The sequence below is a fragment of the Cannabis sativa genome, chromosome 4 (genome assembly GCF_029168945.1).
Source record: "Cannabis sativa cultivar Pink pepper isolate KNU-18-1 chromosome 4, ASM2916894v1, whole genome shotgun sequence".
Taxonomy (NCBI): domain Eukaryota; kingdom Viridiplantae; phylum Streptophyta; class Magnoliopsida; order Rosales; family Cannabaceae; genus Cannabis; species Cannabis sativa.
The window spans coordinates 4,738,870-4,760,112 of NC_083604.1; the positions used below are offsets into that span (position 1 = coordinate 4,738,870).

Genomic DNA, 21,243 nt, shown 5'->3' on the forward strand with positions numbered 1-21,243 from the left:
TGGTACTGGAAAAAGCTTTGTAATATCAGATTGATGCTATCTAAACAGGATGTGGAGGATGTTGTGCATAAGGGTAAATTTTGTGTCAACAGGTTATATAAAAGCCTCTGTCTTGGTGAGCAATTTGAGCACCAACGGTTTGTCTGGAATCGGTATGCTGTTCCTAAGCATAGATTCATTTGTTGGCAGGCTGTGAGAGATAGTTTACTCACTAGAGATCATCTTTCCAAAATTCTAAATATTGACAGCAGACTTTGTCCAATTTGTGGCTGCTGTGATGAATCATCGGAGCACTTATTTTTCTCCTGTGTGTTTTCTCAGCAAGTGTTAAAGAGTGTTAATGGTTGGTTGGAAACTACTTGGTCGGACCGACTAGAGGACTGGCAGCTCTGGACTAAGCAGCTGGGAAACAAAAGGGTAAATTTAGTAGCTGCAATGGTTCTATCTGCCACTGTGTATTATGTGTGGCAAAATAGAAACACGTGTATTTTCAATGGTTTTTCTTATAGTGTTCAAAAGATTGTAGAAATGATAAGGAAAGATGCAAAGTATAGGTTGAGCAATTTTATTTTTAAGAAGTTGAAAGATGAGGAAAGGTTATTATTGTTAAAAATGACCTCTTTGTAGGTGTGGGCTTGAGTTGTGTTGAGTTTGTTAGTTGGCTTTTTGCTTGCTGATTAATGAAGATTTTTCTTTCTTGATAAAAAAAAAAAAAATAAGCTTAAAACTAGACTCTAAAATAACCTAAAAATAGGCCTAACACTTCATCTTTTATGTTGCTGCATGCCTAACATTTTGGAATTAAGACAATTACATTCTCTAGAATCACCCTTAAAATAATATCTTTCTAATTAATTATTATTATTATTATTAAAATCGTCACTTTCCTGAGCCCTGAATTAGTCCAAGACATGTACTGATAAAATTGTTCACTATCATTGATTTTATTTAGGTTACTGAGATAATTAAATAGATAAATTGAAACCATTATACTTTTTGAAAAACTTGATTAATAAATTGGTTTATTGTTGAACCTTGGGGTTATAACATATCAGTTGTAATAACGTGTCTAAGTTTAAGTCTCAATGATCTGTTGTTAATAACTCTCTTTATTAATTTTAATCTTTACCTGTAGAAATTTATGCCATTCTTAATTCCAAATTTCCAATATGTCCAAATGGTTAGGTTCTCAACCAAATTTAAGGTCAAAGTTTATATTATTAAACAAAACAATTAAGGATAACTAAAGATAAAACAAAAAGAGTACTTCTTTACAGGTAATTTACAGGCTATAACAATACACAAAGTGATTCAGAAAGAAGAAAAAAGATGCCCATCTCATCTTGGTTCAACCCAACTTTCTGTCATGTTGTTCCCATAGGACTGTGTGTTAGACTCAGGCTTAGAAGAATTGTATTCGGTTGAAGGGATGCCTCGGCCAATCTCCGTGGAGATGGAACTCAGAAAAGGTGGTTGTGTCGGCTGCGGAATCTCATGATTTTCTGTAAGAAGATTCACAACAGCTGACATTGATGGTCGAAGCTCAGCAGAGGCTTGTACACTAATTAGCCCGATTTGGAGCAACCGAGACGCCTCCTCAGCTTGGAAGTTACCTTCTAGGCTTGGATCAACTACTTCATTAAGTGTACCACTTCCATAATGGCTCCAAACCTTTACACAATGGTTGAAAAAGATATAAGAAAACAGTCTTTATCATCTGATTTATGACAGTGTTTTACCTATCTTTTGAAACAAAGAGCTTACCATCTGCAGAATAGAATTTGGGTTTTGACTGAAAGAATTGTTCTTTCTTCCACACACTACTTCAATAGCAAGAATTCCAAAACTATAAACATCTGCCTTCTCGGACAACTTGCCACGAACAATATACTCCGGAGCCATGTAACCACTAAAAACAGTCAAATTGAAATTCAGATCAGAGTTGGGATTCCAAAAGGGTGGTAATCAAAACATGACCAAGTCCAAGGAGGTTATATCAAACTTACAGTGTTCCAGCTATGGCAGTGCTGATGTGAGTTTTATCTTCTGGGAATAGTCTAGCTAGTCCAAAGTCAGCTATTTTCGGTGTCAAATCTTCATCAAGCATAATGTTGCTTAGTTTTATATCTCGGTGAATAATTCTCAAATTCGATTCTTCATGAAGATAAGAAAGACCCTCAGCTACACCCAATATGATCTTATACCTCGACTCCCACCTTAGTTGTCGAACATTCTTTAGAGCTGAGTTTATCCAAAGATAACAAACAAAGGATAAGTAAAAAAATTGAATACAAAAGATCATTTTGCTTCAACATTGAAAAAGTTCAGATTTTGGAGAATTCAGTACCACCAAATAAGTTATCATGAAGGCTTTGATTTGGTACATATTCATAAACAAGAAGACTCTCAGGGCCTGTAATGCTGCATCCCAAAAGCTCAACAAGATTTTTGTGTCGAATTCCGCTTATCAAATTCACTTCGTTGAAGAAATGATCCGCCCATTGTCTTGTATTGAAGAAAAGCCTTTTTACTGCAACAACCTTGCCATCTGGTAAAACACCCTAAAAGAAAGTAAGATAGTGTCATTCCATTGAGTAAAAGACATAAAAAATGGTACTTTGGAAAATCAAATATTTACCTTATAAACCGAACCGGATCCTCCTTGTCCAAGCTTGTTGGAATCATGAAAGTAATTGGTGGCCTCTTCAAGAACTTCATAAGAAATATTCAGTTTGGATTTGTTCACAGTATCCAAAAGAGCACCTAGTTGCTTCTTCTCTGATGAAATAAGCAATAGTTTTTCAATGTACAATGAAAGGAGCTCAGCTCTTATAATACCATAATTGAAAAATAGCAAACCAAATCAATTACCTCGCCTTTTTCTCATTACTCTTTTCCTTATGAAGAAAATAACTGCAGCCATAGTCAAAAGAAGAGCCAAACCAGCAAATGTTGCAGCTAATATAACACCTAACTGGTCGTTCCCTGAGAAACATCAGGATTCAAATCATGACAAATAAATCACATTAAATTTTACCCTTTTGAATATAATTGATGGTTGTGATTCAAATTACAATGTCACAAAAAGCCAAGTGTGTGAAAAAAAAAAAATCACTAAAAGTTAAATCTTGGAACTTTCCACAAAAAAATGAATTAAAAACTCACGAACATCTCCTTGTCCTGAAGCACTAGTTGAATTGTAATAGAACTTTTTTGTTGAATATCTTAAGTAACAGCCAGCATTTAAGATCCTCCCTTCTTCTTTTGGAGCACAAGAAGTAACGTTTTCAACAGAAGCAGCCAAACATTTCTCACAAGCAGTTCCAGTCACAAACTCCCAACACTGAGCCAACCCAAAAACACTTACATTCCCCTGATTCACTAACCCCACAAAAAACCCATCATTATTTGGTGCTTCAATGCTCAAATTCCTCACCAACTTCAAAACATTATCTCTAAAAACGGTCAGGTTCCCACTAAAATCACCATTAGAACAAAGGGTTCTGTCTTGCCAACCTAAACTTTCATTGAAGAAATTGTAAGAATCGTACCTTAGATAACACCCATCAAAGAAAACACGACCTCCACGAACTGCCCTCTGAAAAGGTAAGCACCTTAAGATTTGGGTCTTACAGAGAGCAAAGCAGAGATTACAATCGTCCTGAGAAAGGTCTTTCATGCACTCCCCAAAAGTGTAAACCGTGGTATTACCAGTCCCATTAATCACAGTTGCGTATTTTTGTTGAGCAATTAATGGACTCACTGCTGCTAAGGTGGCTAAGAAATTTGTGGTAAAGGGTCTTCGTTGAGCCATTGAGGCAGTGTTATTATTTGTACATATTATAACTGGGTCGGTAGCTCGAGGATCGGAAAGAACAGAGTATGGTAATAATAAACACAGAGAAAGAAGCAAAAAATGTGTTAAAGACATTGAAATTAACAATAAAAGAGTTGGCTTTTCTTCAAAAGAGATGATTTTGGTACAATGGTTTTCTTCTGTGAGTGGCATACAATGGAATGTTTATGCAATTTTGTCTTTAATATAAGATTTGAGGAGATTCGAAGAAAACATGTGCTGGTAGAAGTTGATTTAGTGTGGAATGAGATGACATGTTGGGTCTTCCAATTTCCAAATTTGGAGAGAAGAAGGACTACTTTGGTTTGGGATGACCATTTACCAACTCCGTGTGTCTCAAGTTACGTATTACAATTCCAAGTTTCCAACCCCTCCCCAAAAAAAAAAAAAAAAGGAATTTATTTGCACCAAAATGAACTCTATTATTAAAGAAAAATAAATTTATATATATATTTTTAAAAAAATTATTACATTTTTTTTAATTTCAATATTTATTTTGATTTTATTTTTGTATTTTTCTCTAAATCATGTATATATATATTTTTTATTTTTGTTAAACAAATTTGAGATAATTTTTTATTTTAATTTTTTTGTGATAATATATATTTAAAATATAATTTATTTTTATTTAATATATATATATTTTATAAAAATATAAATTGAAAGAAAAAGTTTAAAATTTTAGTACAATTAGATGTATAAATTTTATATAAAATAAAAATTATTAAAATAAGGTATCTCTAAAAGTTTTGGGAGTGTAAATAAAATTTTCTAAAAAATCAACTTGCATTGATTCTTCTTCTTCTTTTTTTTTTTTTTTTTTGTATTTTTCTTTTTATTTTTACGATTTAAGTTGTTCCGTTGGTTGTGATTTAGATTACCGATGTAAATTACGATTTAAATTGTGTTGCGATTTAAATTGTTATGTTAATTGCTCTGTGGCTTAACTTATAGCTATAAAATTATCTCTATAAATTTTTGAATATAGCAATGCCGAAAATGAATTTGAAATTTTTTTAACACCACCATTAAATTAGAATATCAACAACTATGTCTTATTGTAATTATAAATACTAAACAAAAGCTAGAAAAAAAAAATATTATTACATATAATTTCAGACATAGAATTTGATTAATAGATTTTTAGAAACAAATAAAAAGACTTTGGACAACTTAATTTTGAGCGTATTGATCTTTTTTACATTTTTAAACCAGATACAAAATATGTACATATTTTTTTTTCAATAAACTTACTCTTCTAAAACAAGGCACTCAAAAACATCTATATGGTATATTTTATTTGGCCAATATTAATGAGTAATTGGAGCTATGTTGTTGGGAGAGGCCTTGTGCATTATATTACAAGCATAGTGCAACGCAAATTGTAGTGTTTGTTAGGCTAGTTTTAGCTATGTTTTTAGGGTTGTTTAAATGTTTAGTTCTTGTAGGTGAGTGAAGAATTTAGTATGATCAACCACAAACAACATATTTTCATTCTTATTATAATCATAAATGCCTACCTAATCAATTGAAGCTCCCAAATCGAACCCAAGGTTCGAGCCTCGAAGGACCAAGTGACACATTTTTGGTTTTGTTTTTTCTCAAAAAAAATAAAAAATAAAAGAAAATAAATAAATAAATAAACAAATTAGTTTGGTGCTCTGTTCCTTTCTGATTAGAAGAAAGAAACAATAAAGTAGAAGAACCTTTCGGATTATAATTTATAACATACCAGTTGGCAGTTGCATTAACGTTGTCTATAAGTCTCTGTTTCGAATTTTAATCTTGACTTACAGGAATTTTTGCCATTTTTAATTGCAATACGTCCAAATGGTTAGGTCCTGAATAGACAATAGTCAACAATTTTTTTCAGTATTAAGGATAAACTAAGGATTAAAGGAAAAGAAAATCGTCCACTTTCAAGTCTTGCTTTAATTATATCTATTGTACCAAACATAAATCTTCTTTGTTTCATTTGGGCAAGGCTTAACATGATAAGTAAGTAGGTTATGATAATAAATGTCAATTAGTGAGAAAAATTACACACATTTACTGTATAAAAAGAAAAATGATGCCAACTATTAGCATGTTAACAAATCGTGACAAAAAATAATTTACAGGGAAAAATGCTGCTTGGCAAGACAACTAGGCACCCTTTTTAGATAAACTAAGAATCAAAATATTTGCAAAGCTAAAGCTCAAATAAAAAATATTCATCTCATCTTGGTTCAACCCAACTTTCTGTGATGTTGTTCCCAGAGGACTGTGTGTTAGATTCGGGCTTAGAAGAATAGTATTCGTTAGAAGGGGTGCCTTGGCCAATCTCAGGGGAGATGGAATTCAGAAAAGGGGGTTGTGTTGGCTGTGGAATCTCATGATTTTCGGTAAGAAGATTCACGACAGCTGACATTGATGGTCGAAGCTCAGCAGAGGCTTGTACACTAAGTAACCCGATTTGGAGCAACCGAGATGCTTCCTCAGCTTGGAAGTTACCTTCTAGGCTTGGATCAACTACTTCACTAAGTGTACCACTTAAATAATGGCTCCAAACCTTTACACAATGGTTAAAAAAGATATAAGAAAACAAGGCTTCTGTAAGTCTTTATCACCTGATGTATGAGTGTTAAATCTATTCTTGAAACAAAGGGCTTACCATCTGCAGAATAGAGTTTGGGTTGTCATTGAAAGAATTGTTCTTTCTTCCACTTACTACTTCAATGACAAGAATTCCAAAACTATAAACATCAGCCTTCTCGGACAACTTTCCACGAACAATATACTCCGGAGCCATATAACCACTAAAAGAGTCAATTGAAATTCATATCAGAATTGGTATTCCAAAAGGGTAGCAATCAAAATCATGATTAAGTCCAACTAAGATATTTCAAACTTACAGTGTACCAGCAATGGCAGTGCTGATGTGAGTTTTATCTTCAGGGAATAATCTAGCTAGTCCGAAGTCAGCTATTTTCGGTGTCAAATCTTCGTCAAGCATAATGTTGCTTAGTTTTATATCTCGGTGAATGATTCTCAAATTCGATTCTTCATGAAGATAAGCAAGACCCTCAGCTACACCCAATATGATCTTATACCTCGACTCCCACCTAAGTTGTCGAACATTCTTTAGAGCTGAGTTCATCCAAAGATAACAAACAAAGAATAAGTAAATAAAATGAATTGAAAAGATCATTTTGCTTCAACATTGAAAAAGTTCAGCTTTAAGAGAATTCAGTACCACCAAATAAGTTATCATAAAGGCTTTGATTTGGTACATATTCATAAACAAGAAGACTCTCAGGGCCTGTAATGCTGCATCCCAACAGCTCCACAAGATTTTTGTGTCGAATTCCGCTTATCAAATTCACTTCGTTGAAGAAATGATCCACCCATTGTCTTGTATTGAAGAAAAGCCTTTTTACCGCAACAACCTTGCCATCTGGTAGAACACCCTGAAAAAAAAAGAAAGCAAGAGAACATAACATGATGGTGTCATTTCATGAAGTGAAATGCAAAATAAAGAATGGTATTTTGAAAAATCATATATTGCCTTATAAACTGAACCAGATCCTCCTTGTCCAAGCTTGTTGGAAGCATGAAAGTAATTAGTAGCCTTTTCAAGAACCTCATACGAAATATTCAGTTTGGACTTGTTCACAGTGTCCAAAAGTGCACCTAGTTGCTTCTTCTCTGATGAAATAATCATAGTTCATTTTAATGTACAATTGAAGCAGCTCAGTTCATATTTATTGTCATAATTGAAAAATATGAAACCAATTCAATTACCTCGCCTCTTTCTCAGTACTCTTTTTCTCAAGAAGAAAATAACTGCAGCTATAGTCAACAGAAAAGCCAAACCAGCAGATGTTGCAGCCAAGATAACAGCCAAGGGTCGGCTCCCTAAGACAGAAACAGTAGGATTTTTTTTAAAAAAAAAGGCAAAAAAGAGAAGTTAAATCCACTCATTGGTGAATTTTTATGATATATATATATGAGCCTGGACCAATGGAATTGATTTCAAAAAAGCATCAAGATTTCACATTAACAAACAAAAACATCAAATTTTCACTTTTGAATACAAAATTGATTGTCGTTGCCCCAATTACATTGTCACCAAAATCCATATATAAGCAGAAAATTCTCACCCCCATTTCCTTGTCCTGAAGCACTACTAGTTGAATTGTCATAGAACTTTTTTGTTGAATATCTTAAGTAACAGCCAGCATTTAAGATCCTCCCTTCTTCTTTTGGAGCACAAGAAGTAACGTTTTCGACAGAAGCAGCCAAACATTTCCCACAAGCAGTTCCAGTCACAAACTCCCAACACTGAGCCAAACCAAAAACACTTATATTCCCCTGATTCACTAACCCCACAAAAAACCCATCATTGTTTGGTGCTTCAATGCTCAAATTCCTCACCAACTTCAAAACATTATCTCTAAAAACGGTCCGGTTCCCACTAAAATCACCATTAGAACAAAGGGTTCTGTCTTGCCTACCTAAACTTTCATTGAAGAAATTGTAGGAATCGTACCTTAGATAACACCCATCAAAGAAAAGTCGACCCCCACGAACTGCCCTCTGAAAAGGTAAGCATCTTAAGATTTGGGTCTTACACTGAGCAAAGCAGAGATTACAATCGTCCTGAGAAAGGTCTTTCATGCACTCCCCAAAAGTATAAACCGTGGTATTACCAGTCCCATTAATCACAGTTGCGTATTTTTGTCGAGCAATTAATGGACTCACAGCTTCCAAAGTGGCTAAGAAGTTTGTGATAAAGGGTCTTCTTTGGGCCATTGAGGCAGTGTCATTGTTGGAACATATTAGAGCTGCTTCGGTAGCTCGAGGATCAGAAAGAACAAAGTATGGTAATAATAAACACAGAAAAAGAAGCAAAAATGGCGCGGAAGACATTGAAACTAACAATAAAAAGAGTTCCTTTTTCTTTACGAAAGAGATGATTTTGTTTCAATGGAACCTGAAAATTTGACCCTAAAAGAATAAGATGATGAAACTTGATTACAGAGTTGAAATGATGGGTAAGCGTGTGATATTGTGAAAGTAGGGTCTTGCCAGCAAATTCTTTAATGGGTGGCAAAGTCAAAGTTCATTTTTTTATTGAACACTAGATTTTTCTCTTTCCATTATATAAATCTTTTAATCCAATTCCAAGCCAACTCTCCCAAACAAATGTGTTATTAAAAATGCCCATTTGGTGTTCGAATAACCGTGATCTAAAGGGACCCAGTTGGAACTAGGTTTTGGTGGGATCATCCGTGTATAGGATCCATCCATAAATACATCATTTTCAACAAAATTCATGTGTTTTTCCCACTATCTTTATTAAATTAATAAATGGTTAGAATTCAAATTTATCGTCTTAGTTGATAGTGACACAGCTTGTTTTAATTCGATAGAGAAATAAATAAATATGATGGGGTTGACTATGGTGGAGCTCTAGTTTAAGATTATAATTAACAATTTAAAAACACTATTCCAGATTAATGGCGGTGGCAGCCACTAGAACATTTCCTTGGAACAGCTTAATGGGAGAGTGACACGTGGCGTACAGTAAACGACTTACAAGGTTCATTCATTGTGTTTCATTTGAAGCTTTTATTATCAGTTACTTTTTCGATGCAACCACATCATAATTATGAGGTCATAATTCCAGAGACAAAAACGACAAGGATTAATATTGAACGACTCACAGACTTAAGTAACAAAAACGACGATCAAATTGTATTAGCGACAAGCTTTGAAAAACCACATTTTTTACCAACAAAACTACATCTATTTTTCTTTTTTTAAAAAAGAAAATGATATCAAGTAAATTGTGAAAATTATTAACAAAAAAAGTATTTGTGGCATATACTTTAAGTGGTTTGAAACTAGTTTTATTTTTTTAAGTAATTATTTCTTTTTCCTACTATTTTTTTTTAATTTTCAAAGCATTTTCTTCTTTTTTAATTTTTTTTTTAAAAAATTATAATATTAAGTAGCCTTATATTTTTGTAAATAGATAGGCGTATCCTCTGATATGTGAGTTGTCTCTCTTCCTTTGAGAGTTTGTTCTTAGTTTCAATTTTTTGGGATCGGATCATGGCTTCTAGTAGTGCCGATGGGAGAAATATGGCGCCAATCAATGAACAATTGTATTTGGAGGAGGAGGAGGTGGAAGCTTTAAGGGTTCCGGTGGCAAGGGAAGAAGAGGTGGCTATAGATACCAGGTGGTGTCTGGTGGGGAAACTCCTAACGGGACGAGTTTCCGGCTTCAATGTTTTTCAGAACATGATGACATTTCTTTGGCAGCCTGGAATGGGAATGTATGTTAAAGAACTTAATCCGAATCTTTTCCTTTTCCAGTTCTATCACGAGATCGATATTCAGAGGGTAATCGAGGGGAGCGCGTGGACCTATGATCGGAAATCATTCATTTTTACGAGACTCAAAGAAGGGGATAATCCACGACTTGTCGATATCAATCATCTTGATATGTGGATCCAGCTTCACGACTTGCAATCTGGCAATCAAACTCTCAGTGTGGTGACTGCGCTAGGCAATTATATTGGGCAGTTCTTGGAATCTTACCAAAATAACTTTGTGGGGGTTTAGAGGGAGTATCTTCGCGTCCGAGTCTGAATCGATGTGAGGAAACCAATCAAACGCAGAAGGAAAATAAGCACTGAACATTCTTCCTGGTACTGGGTAAATTTTAAGTATGAAAAGCTTCCAACATTCTGCTTTATTTGCGGAATCATTGGCCATGCAGAAAGATTTTGCCCGAGACTTTTTGAAAAACCTCTGCATCTTCATGATAAACCATATGGATTAGAATTAAGAGCTCCTAATCAAAGAAGACAATCATCCTTTGGGGCACAATGGCTCCGCTCGGGTGCGGTGGTGTGAGAGGATGGAAGACGTCCATCTCATGATAGCAGTGCTTCTCCGGGGAGCCATCCAAGACCGACAATTGTGGAGGAGATCGTGGGACAGATTGGCCAGAATCATGGTATGAACAATTCCCATTTACATGGAATAATTGATAGTCGAAATCCAAGTGATGGGATATTGGGAATAAATGGTGAAGATGCTGCTCTGAATGTCAGTAATAATGGAAATTTCTTTGACTCTGATATAACCACTATAGTTGACTCAAAGAGGAAAAGGCCAGGTTATACTTTTGTGGACGGTATGGGCCTACAGGGGAGAACTCTTGATGACAAAATGGAAGAAATTGAGATTGACAACACTGGGCTCTCAAAAAATGGGCCTTTGGCGGGTTCTGGTTTCCAGGCCCGCCCAGAGCAATGAGTCTTTTGAGTTGGAATTGTCGTGGGCTTGGGAACCTACGGGCCAAACAATTCTTAGTGGACCTTGTGTCCCATAAAAAGCCCAATTTTTTATTTCTTTGTGAAACTATGTGAAATAAGGATGGTATGGAAAGGATTAAGACCCAATTGGGTTTTGAAGGTTGCTTTGTGGTAGACTCACATGGACATAGTGGGGGTCTAGCCTTACTTTGGAAATTTGAACAAGAAGTCGAAATACAAGGGTTCTCGTTTCACCATATCGATGCTCTTATTCATCTTCACGGGTATTCAACTTGGCGACTTACGGGGATTTATGGGGAGCCTAAGAGAGAGTTTCGTACTCAAACATGGGATATGTTTCGATCTCTTAAGAATACCAATGTTCTGCCGTGGTGCCTTATAGGAGATATGAATAATCTGGGAGATCACTCAGAAAAGAGGGGGGGCCGTAAGTATCCTGATTGGTTGATCGATGGGTTTCGAGAGGTGCTTAGTGAGTGTGAGCTGATTGATATGCCTCTTCAAGGTTACCCATTTACTTGGGAGAAAGGGAGGAATAGCGATAATTGGATAGAGGAAAGGCTGGACAAAGCTCTGGTGAACAATGGATGGCTGAATCTATTTTCCCAAGCTTCCTTATTCAACCTCGAAGTCTCTACTTCTGACCATTGCCCTTTACTGCTGGTTTTTCAAGGTACCGCTCCTCAAACTACCTTTTCTTCTTTTCGTTTTAAGAATGCTTGGCTCCGGAAACCGATGTGCAAGGTGTTGGTGGAAAGTTGTTGGGTAGGATCGGGCAATTGTACGATCCAGGAGAAAATTTGGTCTTGTGGGGAAGTGTTAGGCAAGTGGGGAAAAGACATTACGGGTAGTTTCAAGAAACGAATAGCTGAATGCAAAGCGCAAATCAGAAACTCGAAGTGGGGTAGAGATCCTGTGTCTATTCAGCAACATGAGGAAGGTAAATCTAAGCTGTATGAAGTCTTAACTCAACGAGACACTTTTTGGAAACAACGTTCGAAGCAATTTTGGTTGAATTCAGGAGATAAAAATAGCAAATATTTCCACTCGGTTGCTAGTTCTCGTAAGCGGAATAATAGAATAACTCAACTACAAGATCAAGGAGGCAGATGGGTGACTTGGGAGTCAGGTTTGCAAGATGTTAGTAAGGGGTATTTCCAAGACCTTTTCCATTCTTCTGGTTTTGAGCTAGGGAAGACTTTGAATGGGATTCGGCCCACGGTGACTGATGAGCAAAATGAAAGCCTGCTGTTCCCTGTGGGAGAAGATGAAGTTAGAAGAGCCCTATTCCAAATGCATCCGAACAAATCTCTGGGACCCGATGGCATGAATCCGGCGTTCTATCAAAAGCACTGGGACATTGTGGGAAGTGATGTGGTTCATTTTGTTCAAGATTTCTTTGAATCGGGTAAATTTCTGAATTCCATCAACGACACTCATATTGTTTTAATTCCGAAAAAGAAGAATCCTTCCCAAATGAGTGATTTGAGGCTGATCTCCTTATGTAATGTCTTATACAAAATTGCTTTGAAAGTCCTAGCTAATAGAATGAAGGGTGTTCTTAATGAGTCCATCTCTGAAACACAGAGCGCGTTTGTGTCAGGTCGCTTAATATCTGATAATGTAATGGTGGCTTTTGAAGTGATGCACTACTTAAAGAGGAAAACTACGGGGCGTAAGGGGTACATGGCAATAAAGCTCGACATGAGCAAAGCTTACGACCGTGTGGAATGGGGTTTCTTAGGAACTGTTCTTCGTGTGATGGGATTCAGTGAACGATGGATAGCTCTAACTATGAGTTGTGTTAATTCGGTTCGCTATCATGTTCTTAATAGTGGTCAAAAAGTGGGGCCGATAATCCCTTCAAGAGGGATTCGACAAGGATGTCCATTGTCTCCCTATCTCTTTATAGTATGTGCGGAAGGCCTATCCTCTCTAATTCGTCAATTCGAAATTAGCAGACGAATCATTGGCTGTAAAGTAGCTCTAAATGAGCCAATTATTTCCCACCTACTATTCGCGGATGACAGCTATGTGTACTGCCAAGCTACCGAAGATGAAGCTGCCCAGTTAATGATTCTGCTGCAGATTTTTGAAGGAGCTTCAGGCCAAAGAGTCAATATCCAGAAGTCTTCCGTTTTCTTTAGTTCGAATACCCGTGGGAATACAAGAACCAGAATTTGTGATTTGATGAATATCAATGAGGCCGGGGCTGATGGTATGTATCTGGGATTGCCTAGCATTGTTCGTCGCAACAAAAATGCAGTGTTAGGCTTTCTAAAGGAGAGAATTAAAAAAAGTATAAACTCTTGGGAGGGAAAGTACCTGTCTCGGGCTGGGAAGGAAGTACTGCTGAAGACTGTTGTACAATCGCTTCCATCGTATGCTATGAACGTCTTCTTATTCCCAGTAGGAACGTGCAAGGAAATTGAGCGCTTGATGGCCAATTTTTGGTGGAAAACCTCTTCCTCTAATGGTGAAGGGAGTGGTATTATATGGATGAGTTGGGATCGAATGACTAAGCATAAACTTGAAGGTGGAATGGGATTTCGAAGTTTAAGAGACTTTAATCTTACTATGCTTGGTAAGCAAGGATGGAGGCTTCTCGTTAAACATGATACTCTTGCTAGCAAGATCTTCAAAGCAAGGTATTACCCACAAGGAAACTATCTTACTGTTGAATTAGGATCTAATCCAAGTTTCATTTAGAGCAGTATATATGCGGCTAAAGATGTTGTCAAAATGGGCTTGAGGAAGCGTATTGGCTCGGGTTCGACTGTAAGAATCACTGAAGACCCCTGGCTTCCTATTGTAAATCGTCCTACATCAGTCCCAATTACTCATGTACTCGAGAACTTCAATGTGAGCAGCCTTTTCCAAGTTGATTCCATAGATTGGGATGTTGATGTGGTTCGAGACTTGTTCTCTCCCACTGATGCAGCTGCAATTCTTGGCATCCCAATTAGTTATTCTACCCATGGAGACACCTGGTATTGGCTTACTGAGAAGGATGGTTTTTATTCTATTAGAAGCGCCTATAAGTTAATCCAAGAACAGAAGTTTGGCTCAACACCAACGGAAATAGGGAAGTTTTGAAGCAAATGTGGGCTGAGAAGGTGCCTCCTAAGTCTAAGGATTTCATTTGGCGTGCGGCCTCTAAATGCCTATCCACTAAGACGAATCTCTGCATTAAAAAGGTATTAACCGAAGACACTTGCCCTTTCTGCAATGTGTATGTTGAAACAGAGCTTCATGTACTTGTTCAATGCACATTTGCTTGGTCTTGTTGAGAATTTTCTGGTCTTGCTATGGCTGGTAGAGAGGCTCCTTCTCTTCTAGATTGGTTGGAGCGAACCTTGCAACTCTGCAATGGGGATGCTGGGAGCTGTGTTCTTGTGCTCTGCTAGGCATTGTGGTCAGCAAGAAATGATATTGTTTGGAAGCAGCGTATTCGAAGTGTGATAGAGGTGGTGATGTTTGCGAATTCAACACTTGATCAATGGTTAAAGGCTCAAGGAAAGGGGAACATTCCCTCGTTATCACCCATTCAACTGGGTGATGGTGCGGAGCTATGGACTAAACCGATTTCAGGCATCAAGTTAAATGTAGACGCAGCCATCTTCGACCAAGATCATAAATTCGGCTACGGGTGTGTGATGCGAAACTCTATGGGTGGCCTTATTGCAGCGATTGCTGGCTGTAAAATAGGGAGAGTTTCCCCGGAGCTAGCAGAGGTTATGGGAATTCAGGAAGCCTTGAGTTGGATCAAGACGAACAACTACTCTCAGGTGGTGATCGAAGCTGATAGCCGGGTGTGTGTGGAGGCTATCTGAAGCTCTGGTGTTCTTGTTTCTGCATTCGGGCTGGTGGTGGATGAATGCAGGAACATTATCAACCAATTGTCTCATGTTTCACTTGTTTTTGTTAAGCGTTCTGCGAACAGAGCCGCGCATTTCATTGCCCGGAACTCTCGTATCTTAGCTGAACGTATGTTTCCAATTAATTGTGTGCCTATGGATTTGATGTCTATCCTTAGGAGCGATTGCTCTTCTTAATAAAGCATTCCATTTTCAAAAAAAAAAAAAAATAGTATAGGGAAGTACAGTACTAAAGATTGATCTGAAAAATCAAGATTGTATTAAAAAATTATTAATGATATTGTTATTCATATTTTTAGAAAGATGACGCATGTACATTTGAGTGTTCAAAATTAGCTTACAGAGTCATTTACTATGTCTAAGAAAATTAGTAGCCCGACCCATGAGCAGAGTTAAACTAAGGTTTTGGATTCAACTACAACTCTACCATGATTAAATCAGGCATACAGATTCGGAAGGATTACACTTGTTCAAATTTACAAGTATTTAGGAAAATGTAGATGGATGCCCTCAAGGGTCATCCAGGAAGGGCAGTTGAAAAGGTGTCAGGGAGCGTCGACCATCCAGGAATAATACTACGTGGCTCGCCCAGAAAAGAATCCCATAAAATTAGGAGTTTTCCCCCTGTGTTAGGCCTTGGAAAGGCTCACAGCGAAAAAGGAGATCTCCTTTTTGTCCAACGCCCACTACTCTGACATTTCATAACGAACCGACAACTCATGCCCCAACTGTCACTACCAGTCGTACCTCTGTGTACGGACAACTGCTGACCCCAACTGTGGGCTTCCTAAATCGGCCAAATATCAATATATTAATGTATTTTACCCCGTCAGTGGGCTTACTTTCACATAACAAACCCTAACGGGTCCAAATCAGCCGAAGAACCCGATATACGACCTATAAATTTGGCACTTTCTCTTCATGCAAAGGGTTAGAAATTTTAGCAAGAACTGTAAGAAAAAAATAGAGTAGCCTCAGAGCTAATAATGTTCACTAGTGGACTAAGGTTTATTAACACCCCAACCACGTAAAACTCCGTAAATATTTTAGTTCATTGAGAGTTAAAAAAAGTTTCTACCAATTTTTTGTTGGGTTTTATGCCCTAAATAAAACTCATTTCATATAATCAGATTTACTTATTAATAAAGATCAGAAATAACATTTTATGTTGCATGGTTCACATGATTTATTTCATGATTATATGTATATAATGTATGAATTCTTTTTAAGTCCTGAACATATGAGTTGGTTAAAGATTATAGTGTTGTCAGCACAGTGGATTATAATCTTAATTATATGTTCAAAAGTTTATTCCCTGATTTGTCAAAACACTGGATTTAGACTGACATGGTATAATCAGCGATAGGTATTCTTACACCTTGGAAAAGTGTTATGTCCTTTCCAGGACATTGGCAAAGTTTACCAGTATCGGATGTATGGAGTATACATCGGAAGGGACCGATATTGAACTTTGATTAGATATATTAAAATTTACCGTAATATCTATTCAATTCAATATCACTTGTTGATCCTAGATCAAATGATCTTAATCCTGATATGGTTAGGTTCAATCTCAAGAGTGTTACTCGTGTTCTTTGATTTGTTAGTTAAGCCTACTTTTGGATCAGGGTGATACGTACATTTTGGGAACACGGTAGTGCAATTGAGTGGGAGCGCTAACATAAATATTGAATCTATAGCTTCTATCTGGCGAATAGAAAGTAAAGGATGATTTCCTTCGAGCTTAACCAAACGAAAATAAATGGTGGAGATCTCATTTCACTTAGCTAAAATATCATTTATACATGGTTAAGTGTTTTAAGGATAAAATACATTGTAGGGTGTTACAGTAATTTAATCCCTTTACAGTGTACATCATCTATATAGAGGATCATTGATCACATTAGGGTTATAACAATGGATAACTAATAACGTATCTATATCATGGAACATATAGAGCGTTCTATATGACTGAGAGTGCAATTCCAAGTTCTAAGTGTGGATTCAATGAGGAATTAATAAGTTAGGGAATTTACTTGGTAAATTCGGTTCGACTTATTGGAAGCTCGGTTATATAGACCCATGGTCCCCATACTAGTTGAGACCATACTGCTTGTAAGACTCAGTTAATTGATTTTAATTAATCAATTATAATTTTAAAAGTTAGACTATGTCTACTTTATGAATTCTCACTTAGTAAGGATGAAATCGTAAATAAAAGGGTTTCTAGGTTTAATTATTAATTAAGAGACTTTGTATGTCTAATTAATAATTATTTTAAATGATAATATTATTTAATAATCTATTTTAGTTATTAAATAATTAGTTTTTGCATTTAAATGATTAGAATTGGAAAAATGGCATTTTTGGAGAAATAGAAATAAAATTGAGGAAACTGCAAAATCCAAGTGAGGCCCATGAAACTCCATGGCCGGCCACTCCCTTTGCTTGTTTTCCAATTATTATTTTCAATTTTAATTGTCATGTAATTGCTAATCAAAGCCTAGCAATAATAGGAAAGTGGTGGATCACACTAAATAAGGCAGTTAATCAATTACACAGTAAAAGAGAAAACTGCTTATTTGGAAAGTTGTGCTCTCCTTTTTCCCTATATAAAGCAACCCTTGTTCTCTTCTCTTGTATGCTTCAAACCCACGAAATTAAGAGAGAGAAAATAGAGAAAAATTTCGAAATCCTTGTGAGATGAGTAGTGCCCACACACATCAAATGGTACCTCAATCATAGTATGTAAGAGTATGGAAATTCTGCATCAAAGAAGGAGAAAAGAAGATCCAGGTTCAGATCTTGGTGATGCTCTGCTACAGAAAGGAATCAAGGGCTAGAGATCTGAACGGAAGGAGTCATATTATTCCGCTGCACCCACTGTAAGGTTTTCTAACTTTATATGTGTTTATTTTCATTGTTTTAGAATTCATATTAGGTTGTTAATCCAACATACATGATAGTAAATAGATCCTGGTAAAATAATTTTCAACATTTTTGTCATCTATAAAAAGGGTAACTACCAAAACAACGGCCGAAAAATCAAGCAATGAAGCTGCTCGCAACAATATAGAAGCCCCTATAGCCGATGGCCTAAATCGGCCTCCTCCGGTGGATGCTTAGGCAGCCGCCGTGGGAGATGGTGAAGCGTCAGTCGCAGGAGGTCGATATCCTTAGCATGTTCATCAGCTAGAAGAACACTATGACGAAAACCCTCTTGAAGAGGATGGCGAAGATGACGATAAAAAAGAATACAAAGAGGACTATGAAGAGGACCCCGAGGTTATATGTTTGAGGAAAGTCATATTAAACTAAGAAACTAAAATGACAGTGCAAGAAGAAGATACATGTCAAATACAAGAGACCCTTCTACAAATGCAAGCCATGATGGCGACTAATGGTCTCAATTTGTAGTTTCCTCCCACAAACCAAGAACATATAATGGAGGTTCATCTTGATGGTGATGTTTTAGCTGCCACAAGAAAGTTCAACCACCCTGGAGCTAGACCCTCACAACCAGGAAACAAAGTAAAAGTTGTAGATGGTGGCATTCAGAAGGAAAACTACCCACCAAGCCCTGCATGCGAAAAACCAAACCTCTAGAAAGGGAGGGTTAACCAAACCTAGGGCAATGTCACCCAACCAATCCGCCAAGGAGGGCTCTGCAAGGAAATAAGACCCATGCTCAGGGTTCATCAACCTAGAGGAGCCGTACGTCCAAGTATTTGGAGTAGCTTCGACACATGTCAACACACTTAAACATGGGGGACAACCCTTAGTTCCCTCTTTTTAGGTGCCCGCGATAGTGCCTCTTGGAACTCAATAAACAATGCTCACAGTCTACGGACCTGCTTCCCCAAGGTACACACCTTCGTAGACAAATTTTTTTGGGTTTAATGTTATGGATTTTTCTCTACGCAAGTGTACGTATCGATTGTAAGTATATACTTATAGGAGTGAGGTTGATCCCGCAAGAATTGTAGTTAGGTACTAATAAATTAAATTTCTAATTCTATTTGGCAATAAAAAATTTAAAGGAGAAATTTAAAATTGAAAGCAATAAAAATAATTAAATTAGAATAAACATTAATAATAATTAGAGTTTAGAGTTATTGACTTCAACTGTATTTATCTTATATGGCATAATATAATTTAATTTCTAAATATCAATTTCTATGCAATAGCAAGTTTACTCAAGTAACTTATATTAAACTAAGATATATACATCTCAACTTATTAAATAAAAATTTTCTACTCTCATGATAAATTTAAACATATAAGAGGGCATTAAGTAAAGAAACCCTAAAAGCTATCCAAACTATATAAGTACTCTCGTCCTATATCAATATTCATCCCTATTTCATTATAGCATAATCAATACTCACTTTTTAGAGTTTATATCAAAATCATAAATATTTAGTTAGTGATCATGTAATTAAAAGAAATTAAGAATGAATGAAATAAAAACACGTAGAAAATTAGAAGAAGAATAAAATCATATTAAAACCATAAAAAGAAGTCAAACAATCTCCACCAATATCCTAAATAAAAGTTTAGCTAAGAGCATAAGAAGATAAGAAGAAAATATAAGAGAAGAAATTGTTGAAAAGCCTTCTAGGTCACTTCTAGTCTCTGATTTTTGTCCTCTCTAATTGCTTGCTAAAAAGTGTGAAAAAGAGTTCCTTTTATAGCCGCGGAAAGATAAAAAAGATAGAAAAAAAAAAAATCTAACTTTCAAATTTATGCTAGGCGGGCCGCGACACTACAGATCCAGTGTCGAGGCCCGTGTCCTCATTCACACGATTCCTCTTTGATTTTTTTCACACGGGCCACGACACTACATGCCCATGTCGCAACCCTCAACGACCAATATTAGGAAGTGAGCTCCCCTTGGTTTTAGGCCTCAACATTGAACCCCAATGTTGAGGCGCACCCCTAGACTTGTCAAAAGTGACCCTCTCTGCTAAATTTTGGCCTTTTAGCGCCCTGACATTGAATTTTAATGTTGAGGCACCACACCATTATTTATAATTTCTTAGCCTTAGGAGCTCCAAACGCACTGGAACTTTTGAATTTCTTGTTGCTCTAGCATTGAGAATTTATCTATTTGACCTTTTTGCATATTTTTTTTTTTCAGGATTGCTCCACTTTTCTTCAAGACTAAACCTGCAAAATATTAACTACCAAAAGCGTAAAATTGCACAAAACACACATAAAACTATTTAAAAATACTTTAAAACTGACCTAAAAGTAATACTAATAAAAACCTAACAAATTTCCCAAAACTAAACTTTTACTCGTCCTCGAATAAAGAACTAACAACTAAACACGACACAGCATAAATGAATCAAGTCAATCAACCGAAACATGAGTCCCAATCTTTCAAGTAAGCCAAATAACATGGTTTTTACAAAAATTTCGCATATATGTTTTAGTCGAGAATTTAGCTCAATCACACCCTTAACTCACCTCAATTCTTTCTTTCAGCTCATAAAACTATAATAAACACTAAACTAATATTTAAAACAATTAAAATATGTCAAATACCACCTTCAATTCACTAGCCAAATATATTCTATATGCTTGCAATACTCACTATTCTCCACTAATATAAACAAATGCATAATCAAAAATCAAAAGGTCTTTCTAGCTAGGCTTGTATTGATAGGCTTAGGCACGGGTGGATAGAATAGTCATTTAGGTTCATATATACCATAAGCTTCTCTAATCAAATTACCTCACAACTTTCACAAATGATCTCGATATCTTTTTTTTTTTTCTAATTACATGAGAAATTTTTTTCCTTAATAACCTTGCAAGAACTCTCTTTTTTTTCTCCTTAAATATGACACCATATTGTCAAGAAAAATTCTTCTTTTTTTTTTCTTCAAGTTGTTGCAAATAATTTTTTTCCTAAAATTCTCTCAATATTACTCTTAATTCCCACATAACATGCATAAACTTTTCCCATTATAATCCCTCAAACGTAAGATCCACTTATGGTATAGTTAGGATCAAAGATATATAATAATGGATTCATTTTATTTTAGCTCAAAGTAAGTATAGAAATAAAGAGTAACAAGTCAAAACTTAAAAATGATAAACTAAGATAAAGACTATAAGGGTAGCTTGAAAGGCACAACCAATCTAAAAATTGCCTAAATTACTTTTCTAA

At 36.1% G+C, this 21,243-nt stretch overlaps 3 protein-coding genes across 3 annotated transcripts; 1 reads left to right on the forward strand and 2 right to left on the reverse strand.

The window, feature by feature from the left end:
- Window positions 1-1,181: 1,181 nt before the first annotated feature.
- On the reverse strand, window positions 1,182-4,171 carry LOC115712118 (cysteine-rich receptor-like protein kinase 3). Its single transcript, XM_030640351.2, has 7 exons — window positions 3,166-4,171; window positions 2,872-2,985; window positions 2,639-2,778; window positions 2,348-2,561; window positions 2,007-2,241; window positions 1,765-1,909; window positions 1,182-1,671 (listed from the first exon to the last, which is right to left on the reverse strand). The coding sequence occupies exons 1-7, from the start codon at window positions 4,007-4,009 to the stop codon at window positions 1,339-1,341; spliced, it is 2,025 nt and encodes a 674-aa protein (XP_030496211.2). The 5' UTR covers window positions 4,010-4,171; the 3' UTR covers window positions 1,182-1,338.
- A 1,677-nt stretch (window positions 4,172-5,848) lies between these two features.
- LOC115714941 (cysteine-rich receptor-like protein kinase 3) lies at window positions 5,849-9,031 on the reverse strand. The gene is made up of 7 exons (XM_030643706.2): window positions 7,999-9,031; window positions 7,640-7,753; window positions 7,404-7,543; window positions 7,092-7,305; window positions 6,751-6,985; window positions 6,510-6,654; window positions 5,849-6,407 (listed from the first exon to the last, which is right to left on the reverse strand). The coding sequence occupies exons 1-7, from the start codon at window positions 8,765-8,767 to the stop codon at window positions 6,075-6,077; spliced, it is 1,950 nt and encodes a 649-aa protein (XP_030499566.2). The 5' UTR covers window positions 8,768-9,031; the 3' UTR covers window positions 5,849-6,074.
- Window positions 9,032-13,929: 4,898 nt separating this feature from the next.
- On the forward strand, window positions 13,930-15,242 carry LOC115713093 (uncharacterized). Its single transcript, XM_061113466.1, has 5 exons — window positions 13,930-14,177; window positions 14,273-14,384; window positions 14,434-14,502; window positions 14,595-14,999; window positions 15,117-15,242. The coding sequence occupies exons 1-5, from the start codon at window positions 13,930-13,932 to the stop codon at window positions 15,240-15,242; spliced, it is 960 nt and encodes a 319-aa protein (XP_060969449.1).
- The last annotated feature ends 6,001 nt before the right edge of the window (window positions 15,243-21,243 follow it).

Excerpts from the sequence above, each read along its gene's own strand:
- LOC115714941 (XM_030643706.2), bottom strand. The coding sequence starts at position 8,767 with ATGTCTTCCGCGCCATTTTTGCTTCTTTTTCTGTGTTTATTATTACCA. Across the intron at positions 7,754-7,998 it reads TTCAGGACAAGGAAATGGGG|GGAGCCGACCCTTGGCTGTT; the intron begins GTGAGAATTTTC and ends TTTCTGTCTTAG. Across the intron at positions 7,544-7,639 it reads AGTACTGAGAAAGAGGCGAG|AGAAGAAGCAACTAGGTGCA; the intron begins GTAATTGAATTG and ends TTATTTCATCAG.
- LOC115712118 (XM_030640351.2), bottom strand. The coding sequence starts at position 4,009 with ATGCCACTCACAGAAGAAAACCATTGTACCAAAATCATCTCTTTTGAA. Across the intron at positions 2,779-2,871 it reads AGTAATGAGAAAAAGGCGAG|AGAAGAAGCAACTAGGTGCT; the intron begins GTAATTGATTTG and ends TTATTTCATCAG. Across the intron at positions 2,562-2,638 it reads GATCCGGTTCGGTTTATAAG|GGTGTTTTACCAGATGGCAA; the intron begins GTAAATATTTGA and ends ACTTTCTTTTAG.
- LOC115713093 (XM_061113466.1), top strand. The coding sequence starts at position 13,930 with ATGGGCTTGAGGAAGCGTATTGGCTCGGGTTCGACTGTAAGAATCACT. Across the intron at positions 14,178-14,272 it reads TCTACCCATGGAGACACCTG|GGAAGTTTTGAAGCAAATGT; the intron begins GTATTGGCTTAC and ends CAACGGAAATAG. Across the intron at positions 14,503-14,594 it reads TTCTGGTCTTGCTATGGCTG|GCATTGTGGTCAGCAAGAAA; the intron begins GTAGAGAGGCTC and ends GTGCTCTGCTAG.